At 36.0% G+C, this 19,488-nt stretch overlaps 1 protein-coding gene across 1 annotated transcript; it reads right to left on the minus strand.

Moving 5' to 3' along the window:
* Positions 1–214: 214 nt before the first annotated feature.
* On the minus strand, positions 215–6,455 carry LOC113232202 (coatomer subunit gamma). The gene is made up of 4 exons (XM_026466845.1): positions 6,113–6,455; positions 3,982–4,184; positions 1,781–3,863; positions 215–1,749 (listed from the first exon to the last, which is right to left on the minus strand). Exons 1-3 carry the CDS (start codon positions 6,453–6,455, stop codon positions 1,815–1,817), a joined length of 2,595 nt encoding a protein of 864 aa, XP_026322630.1. The 3' UTR covers positions 215–1,749; positions 1,781–1,814.
* Positions 6,456–19,488: the final 13,033 nt, after the last annotated feature.

Genomic DNA, 19,488 nt, shown 5'->3' on the forward strand with positions numbered 1-19,488 from the left:
GCCATCAAAGCCATATTGTTATCTTTAAGTTGATTATTGTGACTGAAATAATGTTATTTTGTTAATTAATCGAACATATTAAAACATTAAAACACATTGTTTTGTTTTATTTATTTATTTACTTACTTAATTGTAAATACAAACACAAAGAATAAAGTATAATTTGAAGAAGAAACTTAATAGGTACATTTGTATTGAAATTATATTACATTTTTTTTTACTTTCACAGAGCTTGTAAAAACTTAAGGCGCAAACAATCAAGCGGAAACTATCCGCTCGGATGTGAAAATTTTAAACACAATGCGGTGATACTTCTCTCAAGAGACAGTTCGAGCAATTTCCAGAAACTGTCATTCCCAATTTCTTAATAAGTACTTGTAATTTTAAACAATAGAAGAGGACTTTTTATTGTTAAAGATAGTTATTGGATGAGTAATTGACAAACTAAAGCACTATTCACCAACTACAGCTTTATCAACATCATTTTTTTGCTATTCATAATGCATAAATTTTCACTAAGTTTAACAACACTTCTTCAAAAACTTTACACGTAATATACATGTTTTTTTTCCAGTAATTTCATATAAAAGTATAATAAAATATTCGCCTTTTTTACGCGAAAACATTTTGAAAAGGCTGTCCGACAACTTCGTTAATTTTTTTTCGAATTGTCATAAAAACCGCGCGTGCGCATTACAAGCGCATAATTTCCGCTAGATTTGTCCTTCGCTACAGATGACTTTGAATGATGGTTAAATGGAATATCTTTTAATACTATTCCTATAATATAAACTTTTCATAGCAACTATACCATAAGTACAATTCACTTTGATGTGGAATTGTTAGCCTTATACCATGGACCCTGGTAATTGCACTCTGGGAAGGACCACACAAATTAACGCGTAACCACTTTTTCGCTTTTATTGCTTCGATACAACGGTTTTTCTGACCGTCTTAATGCAATTCCGTGTCGACAAGTGGTGATTCCCTTCAGGATATTTTTAAACCACGGGACAACTTTTAACAGGTTAAATACCATGACGAAGTCCGTAAGAATCGGCAATCGCAAAGAAACGTCAGCTGTTCCATACAAAAGGTGTACACCAAAATGAGCTTTTAGAATATTAAAAATAGTTCCCTTGAATCTGTACCCGAGTCTCATATACAACTCGCTGTATAAGTGTGTTAAATGCACGCGGTTGCTAATCTGTCACCCATTGTAGAGGCACTGCAAATGACAAAAATTACCAGACAGAAAATGGTGCTAGATATAGGTTTGTTTAAGGGTTGTAAATCATTACGTTATGTGTTTGGCTGTTATACTAGATATTCTATTATGAATAAATTGGAATTATTTTGCATTTGGAGTTAAAGGTATATTTTAATTTAGAATATAATATCATCTCAAACAAATCTCGACTTTAAATAAATAATTAATATTATACGAACGACCTTATGGTTCGCTACGGTGCCAGTATGAACAGGTTTTATCAAACCTAGTTTTGCTACATCCACTCATGGAGCCGTGTGTCAACTTATACCGGAAGTGTACAACCGACATTGATGCCGTGCATACTATCTACATGGTAAAGAAAACTTTTCTTATCTTCGAGCTGAATCTTAAAAACGTATTTGAAAAATAACTAAATCAATTTTAACAAATTTGTCTCCAAAGTGAATTGTAAATAATAAGTACAAATCCACTCCCTTATCTGTGATATTTATATATTAGTGTTTATGCAGTGTTCCAAGTTTTTGTTTTTCGAACTTACGCGTTCCGTATCACAGATAAGTTGGTGGTCCTGTAATTACATTTAACCAACGGCTGCCAAAAGGAGGGTAGCAACGTCTTCCCTTGGTGAGCGCGCTGATAACTGCATTGTCACATTACCACTGCTCGCAACCAACCTCGCCCTAACCAAAACTGGCGCTCCGCCCCTGAATATACCACCTCCTCTAATTTCTTTCACAGCTTCACCGACTATAGCCGATTTGGGAAGTCCCAAATGCTCGCAAACTGCTTTAGCGGCGTCGTTAACATCATTTTGGGACAAAACAAAAGTATCGTTGGCTTCTGGGGCATTTGATGCCCGCTCCCAAGTCTGTTCCCAATCATCAGTGGCAGCTCTAGCTCTGATTTGGTCAGAAACACCCATTTCAAATTCTTCCAGAGGGTAAGAATCTGCATATCCCTCGCCTGGATCTGGTTGTCCAGTTGTCGGATCACAATCCTTGACAACGAACTCCAAAGTCGCTCCAAAAGTTCCCAAACTATCGAAGAACGCGCAAGGATATTCCACTATGATGAAAACACTTCCAGGTTTGTCGTAATGAAGTTTGGGACAGGGAATTACGGACTTGATCTCGTATTCAGATGGCGTTTCAAGTTTAACTTCAACTTGCTCCAATAATTGGTCACTGAGAGTGTTGACGCATTCAAATTGAAGAATAACATGTCTAGCATAGATGTGTTTCAACAATCTGACGCGGTATTCAGTTTCTGCTTCGGTCAAATCTATCGGTTGCGTTGTCTTGAACAATGGCCCTAGACGTTCTATGCCAGGGATCTTAGTCAGTTGCTCAGAATAGATTTCTTCCAAGGACATTTGCACTGGTCTCTTAACTTCGATCTCGACAACTGGTTCCTTGCTTTCCTTAGGCTCTTCTTCGGCTGGTACACTTAGAATATCGAAAGTTTCATCAGGACGTGTCGTCAAATGATCTCTCAGCGCCTTCTCGAGAAGGACAGCGTTTGGTTTCGGGACATTTACGATGAAGTCGTTTATCAATTGCTGATCTCCAGTGTCCAAAATGGCGCTGTAGTAAATAGCTCGGTCGCGAACTTCATCTTCGTCATCCAACTGACATCTGGCTAGGAGAACTCTTATATTTGGTAAGAGTTCAGCTCTTTGTGCCCCAAATTGAGCGACAGCAGACACAGCCGCAGCTCTTACAGGCCCTGACTCCAAAATCACTCTATTATAAATGAATCTTATATAACGCGATGGTTGACGCGATTTCGGCCCTTCTCTTCCCAGCAAATGCAAGATCCTGACAGCCAACGCCGTGTGCTCACAGTCTTCGATAAATTCGCACAGATGAGCTAAACCGGTTTCCTTGGCATCCGGATTTTCTTCGACCAATGCAATTATGGCATCAGCAATAGCTGCTTTATACTCTAAACCTCCTTCATCGCGTAACATACCGGCCAAAAACGCGGCAAGAGATTGGTGTTTTCTCGGAAATTTCGTACACAGACGTCTGATCGCCCTTACAACGACAATCTTGAATTCATCCGAAATTTCAGACACGAAACTTGAAATCTGCTTCATAAGTCTATCTACCGAGCTTTCAGCACCAGTTGCTAACAGAGTTGTTACTGCTAAAGTTGCAACAGAGCGATTTGTATCTGAAATCAAATTTTCCAAATCTACAGCACAGGCTGCAACCGCTGTAGGATGTTTTGCAGTCAATCTAGCAAGCGTTCTTGCTCCAGCCAGCCTTAAAGCCGCTTTGGAAGATCCACAGAATAGTTGCAAGACAGAAACAGCAGGGGCCAAGTCTCTGGCCGTTTTCCTCAAATTAACAATGGCATGAGCAGCTTCGTAGATTACCATTTCGGATTTGTGGCGAAGGCAGCATTCGATAAATTCGATGTATGGTTGGGAACCTTCAGAATCATCGTCTTCGACTAATTGGGCGGCCAGGCGAATAAGATAGCATAGGGCGTAAGGTGATTTCAACGAAAACCTTGACAGACGTGTTACAAGTTTTACAGTGGACAGTTTATCATTCTTTCTTGAGCCCGCAACGACGCCAAGAGCATGGTACGACACCATTGCATTGTCCGATGTAATAGCTTCCTGTAAAGATTTAAACATTTATAATCAGTACAGAAATAGAAAATAAACCAACCCTAGTCTCTTAAATACGAATTAATGTACTAAATAACAAATTTCACTTTCACATAGCTAACTTTACCTGCGCCTCATTTGCCCACCGGCGCACCAAGTCCGGAGCATTCGAAGAGAGATGCAAAGCAGACACAAGGGCAGCAGAACTGACTGCTGGGTTTTTGTCAACAATGGCCTGCTTCATGTAGCGTTCTATAGCTTGCAACATCGTGCTGTCGGTTATGCTGCAAAGAGCGCGAATAGCGGCTGCGCGGTAGAGGTCTTCTTTACCTGTAAAACATGGTATTTTAATGAGAGATAGTTTAATATTATCAACAAGGACACCCAATAGCATACCAGAAAGACGATATGAGATGACAGATTAGACGTAGATACACCGAATCACTGGTTTATTAAAACCTTTGATGACTTAATGCAAAAACCTATATTATGTACCTCCTCTGTCATAAAAAGCAGTTCCTACTATTATGCACAGGCCTCCAATCCTCCAATGAGGACAATGGACCAATGTTTTGCTTAACTATCAAATAAAATTATAACTAATTGTCCATTGAAACAGATAAACTAAGATTGAATTTAATAAGGTTTTAATTTAATTTAAAATAGGATATAATTGGGTGTTGGTAGTAGAATCCCTGAATTTTGATATTTCAAACTATTTCATGAATATTGTTATAAATACAAATTTCGTTATTGCAAGCATTGATTAACTGCATATACAAGATTTTTTTTACTCTTATCATTATATACATATCCCAATAAGTTAAAAAAATAGTTTTAAAGTTTTATCATCTCCAACTAGTATGTTTTTGTTTTTTCAATTCGAGCACAATTGTAGATGTAAATAGTAGTTTTAAAATCAAATTTGTTTTCTGACAGATATAGCGGCCATAATTAATGTAGTTTAAAGACATTGTTTCATTGTCTGTGAACTAAGATGATAGGTTATATTATAACATTTATGACTAAGTCTATACCAGCTCAAAGTAGTAGCCCAATTACGAAGTCACCACTCTCTATTGCCAGCTGTCATTCTTTATACCTGAAAACTGCCGCCATTACTTTGCGTATTTTTCGCCATAAATACACACAAAGGCAAATAGTAGGGGTTGATATAAATAAATCATTTCAAGCCGCTATACATGCACTATCGTCACTCACCCAAACTTCGAGAATTGTAGAGAACTGTGTATTATACTGAATACTCTCAGCGAAAGGAATAATGTGATCCAGCATTAGGTTCCAGGTCACTCGGACGTCAAGGGTAATGAGGCAGCAGATAAACTGGCAAAGGCTAGTAGTAGGGAGGCCTACCACCAGCCTTCTTCATTCATTCACTTCATTGGTCCTGAGCCCTTTATAGGGATAGCACACGACCTGGCAAAGCTCACTCTGCTGAAGGAGAGCACACACGTCTCGAGACGTGTGGGCTGCAGACTAAAGGTCTTGAGCATTCAAAAGCCCTGATAGCTGCCTTAAGTGCAAAACACTGTAGGGAAGCTCTTCGTTTGACAGGAATGGCATCAGAATGCTGACTAGAGCCTTAACAGGGCATTGTGGCTTGAACAAGCACATGTCAAATATTGGGCAGAGAGAAAACAGAGAGTTTCTGCCACGAGGCGGATGAAACTCCTGTGCATTTCCTCACCCAGTGCTGTCCTCTAATGGGCGTATGAAGTTCTATTCTGGGTAGGCACAGGCCACATAAAAACTGTTGGAGCCAGGAAAGACCTTCAGTTTTTAATGCTGTTGGCCTTGACTCCGAACTGTAATTAGTGGTGATCACAATAGATCAGTCAATGGTCACAGTGATGAGCACAGGCCCCGAGGGAAGCTACCGTAATATCCAAAAATATTAGGTAGCTTTGATGAATGTGTAAAACTTTTTCAAATGCTGAATGTAGACCTAAAAATCATAAATAAGTAGTTTTATGTATTTCATATAAGATAACTGATAAAACTTGGCCAGTTTTCAGGCCACTTAACTGGCCATTGCATCATAATTAATAAATTAAATCCAAATATTTTACAAGTTCTATTGCCAAGATATGTGTAACTATAATATGATGCCTAACTCTCGAAGGGACAGATAGAAATTACGGGCCTCTACTTGCTACATTCCTGATATATATCTTTCACTTAAATTTCATCACCAAGATAATATTAAAAATATAGTACTAAAACACATTCCAACTCACCAGTCATATCTTTAGTAAGCGAAGAAGTAACAATTATGACGTCTTGGGCCAATGTACTGAGTTCCTTGATGCACAGGTACACCATCCTGCGTAACATTACATCTTTGGATTGAAACAGCTTTGTGGTCGCGAAAAACGCGTCCGTAGCCTCTTGTGTGGTCAATTTCTCCCCTTGGTTGATTAAATAGAGAATTTTCGTCAAAATATGCGTGCATTTTCTCGGGTTAACCGGAGTTTCGTTGAAGTACCGCGACTCTTGTAAAACAATAGTTTTGTCCAAGTTCTGGAATGGATTCCCGCCGCTATCCTCTTCTTCCTTCTTGTCACGCTTAAAGGAGCTCATTTTGAGCTTCTTTTTGTTGAGAATTATGAAATTATTTGGGGCCGACGAATACACTTTACACGTCAGCTGTCAAACTTTTAGTTTTAAAATGTGGCTAAAACAGTGTTGCCAGGGTACTTGAGTTGAAAACTATGTTTCGTTACCATTGACTTACAAATATGGACGTCGGGTCCGCGCTAAAAAGTGTCCGCACTTGTAAGGCGCTAAAATCGTATACAGAGCGATAAACTCCGCTTTAGTCTTCATTTGTTCTACTGACAGCGCGATACTGCGATGACATTACAATTTAAATTTCGAATAGGTTGACTTGGGACATTTTTTTCGTGGTTTTTGTATTAGACCCGTCGTCCATTTATTTGTAAGTCAATGTTCGTTACCATATTTTTGTTACAAAAGCTACATTTTCGTTTTTTCAATCGAAAATTCTACGCGTAAACAATTTGTATTTGTATAACACATAAATCTTAAAAAACAAAAATGTAAGTAAAGTAGAGTTCTAAACAAGTAATTGACTGATTTCACTTTATTTGCACCATCACCGAGTTACTATAATGTTTAGTTTGGGTACGTTATTAAACTATTCAGGATTTACAATAACAAATATACTTGAATCTAAAAAAAAATCTTATCGTTGTCAAAAGTTATGAAAATTGCAATAAATACAAAAGTTACATAAAATTTTGTAGCGTCATGATCAAAAATTGCATGAAATGTAATAAATGTAATCATCTGGCAACACTGCTACAGATCGTTCGTAAAATCCACCGACTAGTGGTAAAATTCACCAAAAATAATGTACATTACATACTCTATGGTAAAATTACAATCACTGCCTAGTGAACACAATATACTCACTCAATGTAAGTGTAAGGGTAATAATGTTCTGTGTCAGGGGGTCTACTCTCGATCTCCGTCTGACATCCGTCCGAAACAATTACTACCAAATAAGCAATACTTGATCAAATGAAAAGACGCCTGGTGCGAATGAGCTTCATACTGGATACTTGTCTTTCAATTTTGTCGAATATTACTTATTTGACAGTAATTGTTTCGGACGGATGTCGGACCGAGATTGAGAGTAGCCCCCTGCACAGACATATATCTAGATCTATGTGTCAGTGCCACTCATCGGTATGTAGAATGGCTCATTTTGAACCATAGTTTGTGTTTTGAACTAATTGTTGTAATGTTTTCTTTCAACGAATTAAGTGAAAATTGTTCGAATAACGGTTATGATAGAAATTTTCAATTTTGGTTTTTATTGACTTTACGAGTAAAAAGTGCACGTGATGTCAATTTCTGAAGACATTACAATAATTACATAGCTACAATTTTATGTGTAAACCTTAGTATAATAACGCATAGAATGATAGTTTCATATCAAACGAACTGTCACAAGTGAGGCAAAAACCAAATTCATGTAGGCGTAAGCAACTTGTAACTACGCTCGTCGGCACGCACACAAATATACAAATAATGATGCCATGGAATAACATTTCCCTCAAAAGTGGGGAAATTGTATCTTGCTTAACTCATCATTAAGTTAAAGGTGCCTACAGATTTGCCCGACATTGTCGATCAGGTGCCTACAGATGTGCTCGGTTTTGTCGATGAAAAACGAATATAGCACTTATTTGTAAATCCAAGATGGCGGACACGATTTTTCAAAATATGCTATATGGGTATCCTTTTCGAGGTATTTGGGGATGCTCATTAGTAATGAGTCATTACGAATATGGCACTCATTTCTAAATCCAAGATGGCGGACACGAGTTTTGAAATAAATGCAATATGGGTATCATTTTCGAGGTACTTGGGGATGCTCATGACGAATATGGCACTCATTTCTACATCCAAGATGGCGGGCACGATTTTTCAAATAAATGCAATATGGGTATCATTTTCGAGGTACTTGGGGGTGCTCATTACGAATGTGGCACTCATTTCTAAATCCAAGATGGCGGGCACGATTTTTTCAAAAAAATGCTATGTGGGTATCATTTTCGAGGTATTTGGGGATGCTCAATGTGAATATGGCACTATTTGTAAATCCAAGATGGCGGGCACGATTTTTCAAATAATGGCAAGTTGGGTATCGTTTTCGAGGTATTTGGGGGTGCTCATTACGAATATTGCTTTTGTTTGAACTGTCGTGTTTGCCATCTTGGATTTAGAAATGAGTGCCATATTTGTATTGAACATTCCCAAACATCTCGAAAACGATACCCAACTTGCCATTATTCGAAAAATCGCGCCCGCAACTTGGATTTAGAAATAAGTGCCATATTCGAAACCTAAAACCGAAAATGCCATAAGCAAACATTAAAGAAAATAACTGTTAAAATAGATTAAAAAATCGCTTAAGAATGCTCCCCTTTTAAGAAAATAAAATATTTTAATATAAAATATTTCGCTTGAGTTACGAAAAGAAAGACATATTAAGCTATCAAAGTTGTACTGGTGGTGCCAACACTATAGTAGAAACAAATATATAAGTACTGTAAATTTGTTGCAATATGTGCTCCAATTCAAATAAAATTAAAATAAATAATTATTCAATAAAGCATGAACGCAGAGCCGTTAAAAGTATTATAAAATAATTAAGTGTCCCAATCACTTACAGGAGTTAACGAAAACATTTAATGTTTATTAAAGTAAATATTAGTTCAAGATGCGCAAATAAATCTAAATTACAGGCACCACTAAAATTTACGTAATATAATTATTTTGATACAGAATAGCAAAATGGGGAGAAAAAAAATTCGTTACTTTGCAACACTTTCGTATCTTGTTGCCGCGAAATTATTTTTCTGTTTTAGTGAATATTTACATAAAAATATGAGTTGAAACGCATTACTTACTTGTGGAATGCGAGGTTAGTGTCTATTTTATGTTTGTCTGTTGTATTTTTACACCCATTTACCGCACATTTCGTCATTTTTAGCAAAAAATTTTGGAGCTGTTCGCGGTGCAATATGACCTTGAGCACTAACAGCCCGCGCGCTCTTGGGACGCGTTTGGAACCCTCTAACTTGCCTCACTTAGCGTGTGCGGGCTAGGTTTCTATGCGTTATTATTCTAAGGTGTAAACAATAATTTCATCTTAAGGTAGTTTTTAAGGCTATTAGTAAATACAATTTCTCAGTCACGAATTTTTAGAAAACTTAACAATTTATTCCTAGACGAATAAAAAATCAACTAACAGCCTAAAATAATGGCGAAATCAAAAACAAACACAAAAATGTCACATTGCATGCTAACTACGTAGTCACAATACTTCCATACCAAATTTCAATTAATTTAGTAGAACAGTTTTCAAATTAGAGTGGTTTTGGTGACTAGAGCAGAAAATTTCAAAAAAGTACATGAAAAATCATAACTTCTAAACTATTAATTTTCGCGGAACTAATGTTTATTTTAAATGAGTTACGATGCAGGAGTATGTGGAGTATCGAGAAGGTATCGAGCTAATTTTTTTTATATGATAGATAACAACATTCCTAACAACTTTTACTCTTGTATAATTTCTTGAAAAGTTGATAGTTTCGGAAAAAAAAAATTAATTTTTTTTGTATGGAGAAATATACATTTTATTTTTTATCTCAAAATATACGAATATGTAATGTGCGTGGGATACTTACAGTATAGTTCGAATCAAAATAATCCGTCCTCATGTACTTGTGGCTTTGTAAGTAAAGGTGCGGCAAAAAAAAATTATTACAAAGTGACTGATTCTTTAGATAAATGTTGACATGAAATTAGTGCTTAATGTATATGTATACATGTACAATGTAATAATAATGTATAAATATTTAATAGTTTGACATAGAAGGTTATTATTCTGTTGTTATTAATTAATTAAGTGATTATTATTATTATTATTCCTTGTACACGTCCGATGACAATGCTATAATTAAACTAAATTTAAGCAACATTTTGCATGCCTAGTCAAGTAAAACATGTGTTCTGTAATAATTGCTCCATCTTTCACACCATGTTTTAAGCAAATAAAATTTCATTTCATTTCAAAATTGCTAACTCTTTTATGTACTTTTTTAACAATATATATATATTGTTAAAATTGTCAATATATATATATATATATACGTAATCTAGAGAGCGTTATAACAATAACATGACAGTTAAGTAGAAACTAGTATATTGAGTTAAAAAATAAATAACAAATCTAAAATTTTGACACCTTTTTATTCCTAAAGCCGCAAGTACCTGCAGATGGATTTTTTTTGATAGACAATGATTGGACCTATATTGTAAATAAACCACACACATTACATTTCCCTACACTTCGAGATAAAAAATAAAATGTTTATGCGATGTACTCTACTTGAAAAAAAGTTTTGGACCGCTGAAAATGGGCCACCTGCATATACTCGATGGTGACACTATGTGGTGAAGAAAAAAAAACATCATTTTGAAGCTATTAAGAACTAAAACACGTACTAACTTCAGACAAATAAACGGGCAACTGAGTTATCGATATCTTAGAACAACTTCCTGTTGTTAGAACGGAAATAACGTTATTATATCGTGTCTGTATTTGTTACGATTCGCTTGAAATAATACAAAATCTCCACTAGAACAAATTTAATGTTTATTTATTTAACATGTCGACTAATACATTTTTATATTTATTAGCAATCACATAGTTTTGTTAATTAAATAACAATTTACATTTACAGAACCGATAAATAGTATAAGCGGGCGCGGGCACGGCAATACCAATTTTTTATAGTTAGTATGGAATTACAGTGGTGTGAGCCAAGTGGGAGGAAGAATGCTTCTCAATTGACGGGTCCACGGCCGAAATTCCTGTTTTGTGAATGTTTAAATATATCTCATCTCATCATATATCAAACCTGTTTATCAAAGACGGTTCACAAACCTGGATATCGATTAAAGCCCCCTTCAGCCAGTACTGTGCCAGTGTGTTAGACTATAACGCTACATAATATCTAGGGCCCTGCCTCAAGGGAAGGCGTAGCCTTTAGTCAGTGAGCCGCTTATTACACTACTCTGCCAACCAGCAGCTTGATTTTGATTGCCTGTCCTGATCGGAAACTGCGTTTTTTCTAATCGGAACAATAGTTGATTTAACCCACAAATAGAAAGATATAGTATGAATCAGGTTCATCTTCTCGCTCAGAAACCCATTTGATTTCGAGAGTACCCAATCGGATCGATACCGAATTGAATAAATATCAGGATGCTGGTCGTAATTTAATAGTTTTGTTCATTCTGAACGTGAGCGTCGTACGTGTTATTAATATTATCATAGAGCCATCGAAGCTTTTCTTTATTGTTTCTCATAGAATTTTTTTAAATTTCAAATAAAACTATAAGCCCTACGGCCCGTGTGTACACCCTTCTTCGTATAGTTTTTGTGATCTTTGTTCCAAATAGAAGACATGTCTTTGTACATGTCTAGTAAGGCATAACAAAACTTCTTTTTCTTTACTGCACGACATGGCAACAGCAAGACAAAATGGTTGAGCGAACAGGGGGTCTACTCTCGATCTCCGTCCGAAACAATTACTGCCAAAGAAGCAATGCTTGACCAAATGAAAAGACGCGTGATGCGAATGATGCTTCGTACTGGATACTTGTCTTTTAATTTTGTCGAATATTACTTATTTGACAGTAATTCTTTCGGACGGAAGTCGGACGGCGATCGAGGGTAGACCGATATATATAGACTGATAATTCTAAAAAGAGATTTAGTTTTTAACCGACTTCAGAAAAAGGAGGAGGTTTTCAATTTGACTGTATGTTTTTTTGTTGTCGTATGTATGTTACGCGATAACTCCTGTATTTGTGAACCGATTTTCATGATTATTTTTTTGTTGGAAAGAGGGTACCTCCATAGTGGTCCCATTTCGTTTTGAAGAAAATCATCCACCTCTAAGTGGGGCTAATCACGATTGAACACACATTTTTATAAATAGCGCCTAAATTTTACTTAAGGAGCAATTATTTTAATGGTTGATTTTGCTATTCTCCAATTCAAGAATTTTCTCTCTCAGTATAGTTTGAGTAGTGAGAACCGATTTTTATTATCTCCTGTATAGTGGCGAACTAGGGGATATTTCAATAAAACTTTGCAAATAGATGTAATTCCACGTACTTTTGAGGTTGGTTTTTTTAGTACTCTGTACTGAGATTATAAGTTTTAAACTTTAATAAAATTATAATTTACTACTGTGTTGCAGTTTTTATCTTCTACTAAAAATCTTACTAAAATCGTGAAATTGCTACGATATGCGACACCGGCCCACTCGGCTTTATACCGAACATTTAAATTCACCAACTGTTGGTTAGCTTAATACTTAAGAGCGCTTCCTCACCTCGAACATTCGCCTGTAATATAACATTCAAGATTCGATTCGGCTGCGATTCCACCAGAGATGTGCTAGGTAGCAAGGTGTGCGTGCGAGTGTCCGCGAGTGCCTTCTAACATAAGTAAGACTTGAAAACATTTCCATTATATCTGGTGGAGTCGCAGCTTTACAATCTGAAGAGATTGTTACATTACAGGCGAATGCTCCCGAGACTACCAAATGTTACAAATGTTGTGTAACGAATGCTCGGTTCTCCTCGCTCACCGCTGCTCGCTTTTGTTATTTTGTACTGGTACATTACAAGCGTATGCTCGCGGTGAAAGAGCGCACTAACATGTAACTTCATCTTCAACTATAGCTTGGCTATGTACCTAACATTTAAATTCACTTTCAACCACATTTCAGCAGCTTGATTTTGATTGCCTCTCCCTACTGGAAACTGCGTCTTCTCCGAGTCGAGGCGTATAATATTGCGGATGGGCTACCCGATCGGATGGATTCTGGTTTGAATTAAAATCAGGGCCAAGCTTTGTACATATAATATTTAGGTTCAATTTGCATTGCGGTGGATCGGAAGCGTCAATTTCGCATCGCTGCGAGAGAAGGCACGCGCGGCCGCTGGAATGATCGAGCATTCGCGGCTATAGTATTTCGTCGACGTTTGACGTCACACTCACTGCGCCTGCCTTCATGCCACTTCCCAGCGATTCGCCAGATTGACAGTCGCGTGACGTGACTTTTGTTCGTACCTAGTTTGTACGTTACATAATTGACCATATGCCCCGTAGCCACCCCCGTAGCATGGCTGCGCATGATACGCGACCCGCGCGCGGTAAAATTGAAATAAGCGCGCCCTATTTCATATTCAATATATTCAATTTTATCGCGCGCGTCGAGACTATCATGCGTAGCCATGCTACGGGGGATGGTTCATTACGCTATATACAATATCGTTACAAAAGTTCGCTTCCACTCCATTTCGACGTAATATAAATTGAGTCTAAGGGTCGTATTCTAGAACTCTACTCAACGCTCAAGTTAGGATTTGAGTATGGTTTAAAGCACTTGATATCATACTCAAGTCCCTGCCATTAGGGTCGTATTTCCAGTGCTTGTGTTGCCAGTGCAATCCTGACTTGAGCATTGAATAGAGTTCTAGAATACGACCCTAAGACTCGTATTCCAGAACTCTACTCAATGCTCATGTCAGGATATGAGTATGGTTTAAAGCACTCGAAATCATGCCCAAGTCTCTGCCATTAGGGTCGTTTTTCCAGTGCTTGTGTTTCAATTGCAATCCTGACTTGAGCATTGAGTAGAGTTCTAGAATACGACCCTTAGACTCGTATTCCAGAACTCTACTCAATGCTCAAGTCAGGCCTTAATATCCAACATTTAAATTCGACTCTATCACTCTAACCATCCAAGTGTGAAGCTAAGTAAGAAAGTGCTGCTCTACTTTGCTATGTTTTACAGTCTGAGATATCAAAACATTAAATTAAATCTCTCTGCGTAAGGTTGAAGCCGCTTGATTCCTTGGTCCAGAAGGTACAAAATCTTAGAGCAGATCTCTCAGAATTAAAGGACACAGCAAAAGCTACTGCGAAAACTATGGAACAAAAATGTTACTCATCCTACCTATCCAAGGTTCAATCGTCTATAGTTAAAAATCCTAAGTTTTTCTGGGCTTATGTCAAGAGTAAGTACAAATCTTCGTCCGTTTCTAATAACATGAAATATAACAATACCACCACGGCAATTAGTAATCTTTTTGCCACTTATTTCCAGACAAATTTTTCCACTACGAGCATCAGTCCTCAGTCAAGGGGGAGTGGCTCTGTGTATGTGCCGGATGAACTTGTGGATTGTTCTGGTTGTAGTATATCCTCTATCGAAGTTTGTTCGTCTGATGTTACTGAAACTTCTCGACTTATCCAAAGGTGAAGGACCCGATTCTGTGCCGGCTGTGCTTCTTGTAAACTGTGCTGAATCATTGGTAGTTCCTATCTGTATCCTATTCAAGCGGTCTATTAGAAAAGGGCTCGTGCATAGGATATGGAAGTCAGCATTCATTACTCCAGTACACAAAACAGGGGAGAAGCATAATATTGAGAATTATAGACCCATATCAAAATTATGTCTAATTGCTAAAATTTTTGAAAATTAGGATATAAGCAAGTGTACGCTGCTTTTGGTAAATGTCAGCATGGTTTTCTTGGCAACCGTTCCACGACGTCAAATTTAGTTGCGGCTGCTGATGTTGTTTCGACTGGTATGGAGGACGGAGCTCAGGTGGACGTTCTATATACTGATTACAGTAAATGTTTTGATCGCATTGACCACACAATATTACTTGATAAATTATCGAGGGCTGCTGTCCACGGTAATCTATATAGATGGTTCTCGTCCTATATTGATAGGCGCAGTCAAGCAGTGGTTCTTTCCGGTTTTAAATCTACTTGGAATTTTGTTACCTCGGGCGTGCCACAAGGGTCTCTGTTGGGCCCATTAAGTGTTTCGTAATATCTTACTCACGTAAAAAAACTCATTATCGTTGGAGGTTATAGTCTTCTAGGGAGTTGTATGAATAGAGTGGACAGTGTCAGGGATCTAGGCGTGTATTTTGATTCCCACTTGCTCTTCGATAAACATGTTGAGAGTATAGTCGCTAAAGCATATAGAGCCATGGCGTTCTTGATGCGGACGTGCATTGATTTTACCGACATAAAACCTATTAAAATATTGTACTGTTCTCTTGTACGCAGTGTTCGGAGATACGAAGTTTACAAATCACGTATTGAAGCCATACAAATAAAGTTTTTAGGGTATTTAAATTATAAGACAGAACAGCGAATGGCAGGCTATGTGGACAGTACAATCAATCATCTATTGACATAGATCTGTTCAGTACTAGTGTAGGCTTGATTCGACGAATGTTTACTAAGAAATGCTTTACGTAGTTACCTATCTCTCATTATTTTGTTTCCTGTCTTTAAGATGTGCGTGTTGTTGGTTGGGCTATATAAGGTTCAATATTTCCATTTATATTATATTTTTTATATATTATAATATTTCTGTTTTACTTTTCCTTTTTTCCCTGCATTAGCAATTGTATCTGTTCTCAATGAGTAAAATAATATAATGTTGTTTACATTCCAATAATAATGTTTTAGTTTCTAAGCTAAAAACTTAATAACTTATTTATTGTGCTACTTATGGACATTTGTAATTAGCATTATCAGCTGTTACTCAACATTTATTTATTGTTAAAAATTTGCTGTAAATCTTCCTAAAAATAAATAAATAAGTAAAATTACCGAAAAACAACATTTAAAGTTGTGCCGACGTTTCAAAATTAAAACTTGTTAACGCGGCGGGTCCGTTTCGATTTGACATCCTCTCCAATGGACGCTGAAAAAAAGATCCTAATCAGGGAATAACTTATATTATACCTATAGATTTTTTTATTTATTTAGAACTTTATATAAATATTTTATATAATGACACTTCTAACGTTTTCTAAATTATATTTGCAAATCTGACGGGGCTGCTTCAGACTATTTAATAAATTTCAAACAGGTTTCAGCAGATAATGAAGGTCTCGTATCAACACCGCATTTTGTTCGTATAGAACTTATTCTAATAACAAATTATATGCATATACGACTACTTGGCATAACTAGCAATTTGGACAATTTTTATTAAAAAAAAAAACAATGTGCCAGGGGAATGTTTCCGGTTATTTGGCAAAATCCATATAATACAAAAAATGGCGGTTAGCTTTAAAAGAAATTCTCTAAACACTAAGTAAATGACGTAAGGCACAAAAATGTTGACTATTTCTATCACGTGTGATGCAACAGCGTGTTAAAAGTCAAGCCAATTTAATAAAATCTAAAAGGATTATTCTAAAATGAAACTACAAATTTACAATATGGCGTTTTATTTTTGCACTTTTTCAAACAAAAAAAATAACAAATATAAATTTTGTCTAAAAAATAAACAACATTTGTTAGCACTACTAACGAGTTTCTAAGTTGATTTAAACAAGTAACCAATAGTGGACTGTAATAAAGCTTTTCAATAAGTTGTTTCTACACTAGAGGCCTATCTCAAAAATATACTTGTTCATCACGTAGATGGTTAAAAATAATGAGACATACCGAATCAACCTGATTATTATAACCAATTAACCAGAGATGGATAGTGGTTTAAAACCTAAGCAACCTGCCCGGGGTTTAACCAATTTTTGCCCAAAATCATGGGGAAAACGGCGAAAACGAAATTTGGTATAATACTATACTTATTACAAGTGGACTTGGAAACACTTACTATAGTTGTCACCAAATAAGAGGCCAAATTTGATAGCCAAAGAAGGCGATAGTATGTAACTTTGAATGTGATCAAGGAAACAATAAACAAACAATTATGTACCCGACTAAAAATCCTTTTATTGGATATCGAATTGTAGTGACGATGAGTTTCTTTTGAAACAATTTTAATTTTATTTTATTCGACAAGCAGTAGTTATACTACTTTATTTTATATTCATTATTATTATTATAATTTTATTACTGACGATCATAGTTATCCCTTGACATTGTATTTCCAATTGCAATATTGTGACATTGATAACATGAAATAAACGATTATATTCTATTCTATTGGCATAAATGAGTTTAAAACAATACATAAATTTTATTGAAACATTATATAATATGACAAAACATATTTGAAGTTGTTTTGGCGCGAATTCCAAAATAAAATGCAATTTTGGGTTACTCCGAAACGTCCTGAAAAACAGTTACGTCCTCAATTTTTTCTTAAATAAAGTGATGTAAGCAATTAATCGCCGAATTTCACCGAGTCATTTTGATTTCTCGGAAAAAATATTTGTAGTTGTTTTATTGACGAACATATTTAATTACACTAAATTCTCGTAATAAACCATTTATGGATATTATAAAATCAAAATTAAAAGAATTGGACACAATTCATCGGAATGTGGGACTATTTTACAAAAGTAAGAGGAATTGCTACAGAATTGCAAGGAATTCTGTAAATGAATTGCTTTTAACTGAATTGCACCATTTGGCCTTTTAGGCCCCCTGAACAACAATGAACCGAAAAATAATCTAAACAATTGCAAACTCTTAAAATTTTGAGTCGATTTCTCGTGAAAATCGTATAATATGATTACCGATGATATGATTAGTCCACATCCCTATTCGCGTCACGATGACAAGTGTCAAATTTGGCCTCTTAATTCTTAGACTATGGAAACCAAAGGACATGTTATATTGACATATATAAATCAGACGTTATATGTATATGATGCATTTAGATGTTGAAAATATAAACATTTTATTGTCTTTGTTTACTACTGCGTGCCGTTGTAAGCCAAAAGAGATAGCACTAAATTGATTTATGTCAAACACGGGAATCGAAAATACGTAATGTCCTCTTAAATGCCAAATGTCCTCATTTTACCATTTTTGGAGCACCCTTTGATAACCGCTTCCGGTTGTCAAAGGGAAGTACATCAAATGTCAAAACCAATATTTGGCCAAATGTTTTATTGAATTATTCGCATGAATTGTAATGAAATGGACAAAAATATTGACAGTGAGAACAATTAAGTATTGATTAAAATGCCTCGCTGCAGCCTTAAGGGGTGCGGCAGTAGAAAATCTGAAATCGACCGAATGCTACATTACACCGGCATGTGTTATTTTTTTCTGCCTATAAATCATATAATAGCCCAAATATCTAATGTAATTAGACTCATTTAAGCCGTTTATTCACGTCTTGCCGAATTTTCTTTGGTTACTTTGGATTGCCTGTTTGTTAGTATATTTTGATGATTGTTGATAACGATTATTTTAATATAGTGTTATTCTTTTAAGCAGACATATTATCGATATTCTGTTGTTAAAACAATTCACTACGTTTTTATTATTACATTATTATTATTATTTTTGAAGTGAAAAACGAGAGAAAGAATGGTTGGAAATTATAGGACTGCCGAACATAAACATTGGATCAAATATCATCTTTATTTGTTCGCTCCATTTTGAAGTCAAATTTTAATAGAACTTTGAATGTAACAAGATTACATTATAATGCAATTCCATCGTTACATTTATTGGTAAATAACTTTATATTTAATTTTGATTAAAATGGCTCATTACTTGCCTAGTAACAATAGCCTAGTATTAATCATACTTTCATTACAGTAAACTATACAAATTTGCAAACATAAAAAACAGTTTCAACATTCAAGCCATACATTTGCATGTCGATATCGACTTGTCTATGATTATGGTACAACACTAAATCCGCCATTTGTGCTGGACATTTTTGGTTTAGGGACGTTTATTCCGTAGATAGGGCAGCTCCTTTCCTATATTTTTTCCATCCTCTAAGTCTTAATTGGTGACGACTATACTAAATGTAATTTTCGATTTTTATGACAACCGATTCAAGTGTAAAAACGACTTTTCCATTTCAATGCGATTTTCAAGCGAATCGATCCAATAGAAAGGCTAAATATAGTTAGCAAGCAATAAATAATTAAAAACAAATATAGTAGAGGTAGAGCTCCTTGTGAAAGTGTTCGTCCAGGGAAGTACTGCCACCTTACCTATTTCTGTCGCCAAAGGGTTAAGGGTACTGGT

This window comes from Hyposmocoma kahamanoa, unplaced genomic scaffold (assembly GCF_003589595.1).
Source record: "Hyposmocoma kahamanoa isolate Upper Pololo Valley unplaced genomic scaffold, ASM358959v1 67, whole genome shotgun sequence".
Taxonomy (NCBI): Eukaryota; Metazoa; Arthropoda; class Insecta; order Lepidoptera; family Cosmopterigidae; genus Hyposmocoma; species Hyposmocoma kahamanoa.